The sequence below is a fragment of the Oryzias melastigma genome, linkage group LG24 (assembly GCF_002922805.2).
Source record: "Oryzias melastigma strain HK-1 linkage group LG24, ASM292280v2, whole genome shotgun sequence".
Taxonomy (NCBI): domain Eukaryota; kingdom Metazoa; phylum Chordata; class Actinopteri; order Beloniformes; family Adrianichthyidae; genus Oryzias; species Oryzias melastigma.
In genome coordinates, this window is record NC_050535.1 from 17,768,465 (window position 1) to 17,775,380 (window position 6,916).

General features: G+C 37.2%; 1 protein-coding gene across 1 annotated transcript in view; it reads left to right on the plus strand.

The window, feature by feature from the left end:
- Window positions 1-6,248, plus strand: part of LOC112158134 (interphotoreceptor matrix proteoglycan 1-like) — a 12,041-nt gene extending 5,793 nt beyond the window's left edge. The window contains exons 6-7 of the mRNA XM_024291354.2: window positions 3,396-3,545; window positions 6,186-6,248. Coding sequence (XP_024147122.2) covers window positions 3,396-3,545; window positions 6,186-6,248 — 213 coding nt within the window. The remainder of the gene's footprint in view (window positions 1-3,395; window positions 3,546-6,185) is intronic.
- Window positions 6,249-6,916: the final 668 nt, after the last annotated feature.

A 6,916-nucleotide genomic window follows, 5' to 3' on the forward strand; every position in this document is an offset into this window, starting at 1 on the left:
TATACTGCATGTCAAACATCAAACGTAGGTGTTTTAATTTCCGTCTCTTTTCCTACAGTTCAGATCCTCTGTGTCCTCATTCTCATTTATAAATTATTCAAGATGTTCAAACAGGAACAAACAAATCCTAACATAATTATTAATCTACAGTGTTATATAACCAATGTTATATCATTTCACTGTGGTATTTTATTTTAACACTTGTACCTTAATCTGCTCTTGATTTGCTTTACATTTTTTAGAAATTACATACATTTTGTTTTTTTTGCATGTATTTTTGTTTTGACGTGACAGAGCTCCGTATCTCGGCACATATGAATATTGTTGCATTTTCTTCGTTCAGAAAAGCAAATGAATATTAGAAGGAAATGAAAATAAATTGAATTAGCTGCTGGCATAACTGGGTTTATTCTATTAACCAGTGCATGGAAATGAATTGGCAGGAAACAGACGTTTCAATCAGAGGTGGTGAAAAGACCCTTTTCATGAAGGCCCTTTATTACATGCTTAATCAACTGATTGTGGTTGGATCTCAGTGAGCTGTGTCAAAAATAAAAAAGTGGATCAACTATAAAAGAAATCAGACTGGGAAAGATAATGGGAGGAAAAGAAGTCATCAATTTGATGGTGGAGGAAAAAGCGCTTTTATGCAAAAGGGGATGAGTTGCCGATTATAAAAACCTCAAAATTAAGTTAAACATCCTGTATTTCAAAAAGCACTTTTATCCATACGATGAATGTGGTGGTTTTGATATTTGATGTCAGAGGTTTCTACAGTATTGACAGCACCGGCGTGGGATTGTTATAGCATTAGCTGGTTTATTTAGTGCAACTGACAGGTGAGAAAAGATAAAAGTCATATGTGTTTTATCTGACTCCCTTTTATCTTCCAAGAGTTTCCCTCAGGGGTGTGTCCCCCACTGTTTTGTTTTGCTTCCAATAGGAATGAGTGACAGTGTGTGTACTTTGAGGATTTCACCATTATCTGATGACAAGCAGCGCCGGACGAAAATAAAACAGATCCAAACAGGCTGCCAGAAAAAAAAAAGACGTGTTTTTGTTAGGAGCATGACTTGGAATTAAGTTGGGTAAAAACTTTGGACAGTAGCTCCGCCCACATGCGCGTCGAGTTTCTGAACACAGCAGCAAAATGTATTTCTTGTGAGAAAATTGAACTCGAACATTCTCGAGTCTTCATTCTTTAAAACTGCTTCCCTGTTGTGTGTCAGACTTGTGTATTATATTTCATTAGTATAATTTATTGAATCTGGTCACAATAAAATGGAGGTCTTTTCATGTCTGTCTGCATATTTACATGAGAAGCTGTAAGATGACAGAACCAGTTTTGATCAGATTCAATATTTATATCTACGCTCACCTACAGGAGTGTCAAACTCAATCGTACAGGGGGCAAAATCAGAAACACACATAAGGTCGCGGGCCCAACAGGACAAATATTTATTGAACACTCTAAAACTACATTTTCAAAACTTTAAAACCGTAACTTTTTAACATAATTATAAACTAGATCAGCCCAGTCTCAGTAAAATGCGTACATATGCCACGATTTGGGAAATACCGTGTATAATATACGGCAAAACAGTTTTTTTGCGTGCATATAATACGCGCGGTCCTAAATGTGTTAAAATGTGTTTTCCACGATTGACACGTCCCCTGTTGGAGGCGTGAGTATCACAGACAGTCCCACAAACGACCAATTTGCTTTTCTAACCCTAACCATAACCGTAATCCTAACCTTAACCAGGAACAACGTCATTTAGAAAAGAGCCGGAGGATTTCTGACCACGTGATCAAAACGAAACCTAAAAAGCATGTATATTGTACGCCGCGGCAACCCATTCTCTATCATTGCGTATCATATGCATGCAAAAAGCGTGTTTGGCGTATATTATACACGGTATTTCAGAGTGCAAAGTCGTGGAATATGTACGCATTTTAGTGAGAGTGTGTTGAACTAGATATAGAGCATTAACTGCAATAATGCTAGTGTGAATACTGTAAGCTGAATTTGGCCGCTAAAGATGCTAAAAATTGATAGCTGAAAACGCTGAAGTTAATAACTGAAATCACTAAAGCTGATAGCCAACTAAAATTTTAGGTTAATGTCAAATTAGCCTAAAAAACAAAAAAATAAATAAATAAATAAATAATAATAAAAAAAAAACTTAGGTTAGCCAAAACAGCTAGCATGTAACTGAAAAAAATAGCTAAACTTCAAAATAGTCTAAATACAGAAAAAACCCTAAATTAGCCAAAACAACTAGCGTGTAAATATTAGCTAAACTCCAAAACAGCCTAAAAAATTTGAAAAAAGAAAAGCCTAAGTTAGCCAAAACACCTAGCATGTAGCTAAAATGTTAGCTAAAGTCAAAAATAGCCTTAGTAAATGCCAAAATAGTCAAAAAAGCTAGCAGAATGTTTATCTGGAGGGCCGGATCCGGCCCCCGGGCCTGGACTTTGACACATATGCTTTAGTAGGTGTAACTTAGTGGGCTAGTAGGCGGTTGGACCCCCATTTACCTTCAGAACTGCCTTCATCCTTGATAGCATAGAATCAACAAGGTACTGGAAACATTCCTCCGACAGTTTGGTCCGTACTGACATGACAGCATTGCACAATTGCTGCAGACTTGTCAGCTGAACATCCATGATGTCAATCTCCTGTTCCACCACATCCAGAAGGTTCTATCGGGTTCTGGTGACTGTGGAGGTCATTAGAGTCCAGTGAACTCATTCTCAGGTTGTTGACGCCAAATTCTGACCCTATAATCTGAATGTTGCAGCAGAAAGGAAGACTAATCAGGAATGTCATTCCTTATTTTTCCTTACATGTAACTAAAGTGTGAATATTGTTATAAGCCTAACCAGAGCCAGTAAACTGAGCTGACCACTTGAGGTTTCTTGACTACACTTGAACAATTTCTATTTCTTAATTTGGGACTCACAATTAAGGAAGTCTTTGGAAGACTGAGAGTCTGGCCCTTTTTAAAACTGTGGGATTTGATATTCCCAACATCTGGTTGTTTTTAGAGCTTTTAAACAACTTTTTTTTTAATTCAAAAAATAAAAATATGAGAAAGTCCTGGTAATTCGACCTCATTCTCCTCTGTTTTTTGAGCTGCTTCCATCAGCTTGCAGATTTCGTCAGGGCCTTCTGAAGGGTGCACGGAGTTCACTGTTCTGTTTATGACCCACTTGTGTGCACAAATATGCCCTTTTACTCTGACCTTGATTGATGCTGAAGTGTTGCAGCAAAACATTCATCACACCAAACAGAAACTCTGCCACTTTCTGACCCCCGGCTCCTCGTCGACAGGGAGCTGCTGTTTCCAGCTGTCACCTATAGAGACCAAACGTTCTCCGTTTCTCTTCAGGACACCGAGCTGCCCAACGTGGTCCCCGAGAGTCCGCCGGAACATATAGTGGAGTTCAGTATTGATCTGGTGGATCCGGGCTATAGGGAGCTGCTGGATGACCCGGACTCGCCTCAGTACATTGACCTGGCTCAGCATCTGCAGGACCAGGTGGGACTTGTTTCCAGCTTTCTACTGAACATTTTGTGTCACACAGTTTGTATAAAGTCATTTATCTATGTATTTTTTAATGTTACACTTTTTAAGTTTTAGCTGCTTAAAAAGGAGCTTGTTTTAGAACTGATTTTTACTGTTCCTTTTATTCACAGCAAATTCTCACTCTAGATTCCTGTCAGTTAATGAGATCATAACAGGCAGCCGTGGTTTCATTTAGATCAAATAAACCGGATGATTATGGAGTCACTTGACATCCTTTTTCTTTTACACCGAGTTACCATGACTTATAGGAAAGACATTTGGCTGATTTACTCCTTTGTAGGCTCTAATAATAATGATCTACATGACGCTGATAACAAGTGCAGCCGAGCATTGTGTTTCTGTTGTGTTCCTGCCTTTCCACTCTGGTTGAAGTGTTAATTGAAAATGCAGTGAGCAGCATTAATGCGGCAGAGCAGAAACAAATAGAATATTATTTCCTTCACACACATGCTGGGGTTTTTATTCTGAGCCTGTCCAGCGTTAACATTTCCACGTAACATTTTATTTTAAAACTTAAGAGGACTCTCCTTGTTTCTATATGTCCTTCCTGGTTTTCTTTATTCGTAAAAAGAGCCGTAATATAGGAAATCACTTTATCCTTGGAGATAAAATGACACAAAAGGTTGTTTACTTGAAAACAAATGACCAAAAAGTTCAATCTTATTTATTACTAAAGGCAAATGTCAGATTGTTATTAACAAGTGAACGGGTAACATCCACGAGGGACTCAAAGTTATTGGTTTGTGGTAAACAAATAAGGAGAAGCATCTTTCAGTCAACATGTAAACACCTTCCCAGGAAAATATTATTACTAGGTGGTCAATAAATGACTTTAGAAGACCTAAAATGATTAAAATTGAGTTAAACAACAAAAAAGTAGGAGGATAAAATATTGGTATATATATATATATATATAAGTCCATTCTTATTAGTTACAGATGACTATATTATTTTAAACTTTGCTTTTTTTCCCTCTAATGCAAAGAGATGTCAATCACCAATAATTAACTACCAATTCGTCACAAATTTATATCAAATAATTTAAAAAATCAAATGCTTTATGTCCATTATTAAAAAAACTGAAGGATTTTGGAGTCTAAGTGATATATTTATTCAGTTTCTCAACAATTAGACAATCAAACATTCACATTTTTCTACTTGTTAATGTTTCGTTGTCTGACAAAACCATAAAGCATTTTGTTTGTTGTGTAGGATGTTAAATGTCACAATGAGAGAGGTTTTTGAGAATTGATAATAGGCTTATAAACAATAAACATATTTTTTTAGCTTTTACGTTGGTCATCAAACTTAATAGAGTGATTTGTTAATGCAAATCCCTCAACGCAAAAACATATTAAAGATTGCAACGACAATTAAAAAGCATACAAAAACATTCATTTATATTGTACTATTTCATCATACCCCTCAAAAAGTCATTTCGTTCTACAAACATGTTACAGATAAACTGAACTATTAAGCTGCGTTCACACTGAATGCGATTTGAGCAGCAGCTTCAATGTTAAGTCAACGGCACAGACGTGATCTGGGGTCCTGCGGCGTGGCGGTCTGGCAGCAACATGATATGAGCGGCACGGTGAGAGATTAAAGGGTGACCAAACGGGGACAGTTGGAGGCTGACTCCACCCACAGCCGAAATGTGACAATCTAATTGGGGTTATCATTACCGGAGCTGCAGATCATGATGTGAGACTTAAATGGAATTCCACTGTAATACCTCGTTTCAGCCCATAGGGGGCAGCACACAGATGGTTTTTGACTATATGTTCATGAATTATTTAAGGCCAACAGACGGTAATTTTAAAGCCCCATTTATTGTGATCAACAGCTAAAAAACAGTTGATTTAGTAAACAGTAGTAGAAGAAGAAGCCCCTCCCTGCTTGTACAGTGTGAACACCAAGGGCTAAATGCCCAAATATATAGAAGATAAACTAGAATTATAGTCTAATTTATGCACAGCCGTCGTTTTTGAAGAAACATTTTTGAAGAATCTATCAGTACAGTTCAGATGCTCTTCGGAGTCATACAAAAATAAATGATTTTTTTGTCGTTCCTTCCTACTTTTCTCCGTCTTGCCACCATATCAAGCTGCTGCTAACTGCCTGGCTCAGGCTGGCGGTAAAGCAGCTTAAACCCCAGGTCACAGAGGTCATCCCCACAGAAAGAGAGAAGATTTACACCTGTCTGCCGGAGATTTTCTCCCTTCTCCCCGACTCCACGATGGGAGTTATTTGAAGAAATCACGTATCTCCGTGTTAGCGCTTAACTCAAAAGTACTCAGATCATTTAGAGTCGCACGCGATTCCTAACAGGATGTTACCTGCTGGAGCCTTAGTTCCTTAAATACGATTATGTCATAAGAGCGTCCGTGGACTTAGCTCGGCCAAAGATAGATATCAATGAGCGTTTCCCATTCATGCAATCCTTTTTTACTCGGACTCATTGACAGCTAACTAACAAGCTCCCGTTTGGCAGCTGAGAGTTAATTACATTAGCCTCTGCTGTGGGAGAGGAGTAATGATGGTGAGAGGGGTGACGTCTTCCATATTTAAAAGTCCTTTTTCTCTTTACAGATGCTGCATGTGTTCGACAAACTGCCTGGATTTAAAGCGATCAGTGTGGTGGGAATTAGGTAAGAACGTGATGTAAAAATTCAAGTTGACAAGAATATAAATAATAGAGCAATGTATTTATTCATTTGAATAAATTAGAGACCAACATCAGGATATTCACAGAAAATAAGCAAATGTTTTGTATAACTCAGTTAATCGAGTTGAATCAATTTAAACTTATCAATTCATATAAATAGAGATCGATTTAGCACAAAAAGCTAAAGTCTGCTAGCTTGATGCTAACCTTTAATGGAATTTCCCATAGGATGGCTAATGCTAACGCTCGGTCAACGTAAACATACATTCCTGATTAAATGAACATCTTTATAAACTCACAGGTATTAACTTTCCAAACTATTTTAAGGAAATATTTTCTAAAGTAACCATTTCTGGTATAAAATATCGATTTTTACTCATACTGTCTTCTTCTTCTGGAATAAGGTGTAGTGCTATAGCGCGATCGCCCCCTAGTGGCCAAACTGAAACGTCCTCCAGGAGAAGGAGAACAATGTTTACAATGTTAATGATCTGAACCTTTAAATTAGAACTTTTCCTTTTTAGAAACCATGTAACACTGTATGATATTAACAATCTTATTATTTCACTGATACATTTTACAGTATGTGAACTGGATCAGATTAATATAAATATATTCAAAACTTATAGTAGATTATTCATGTATTTCTAAACAA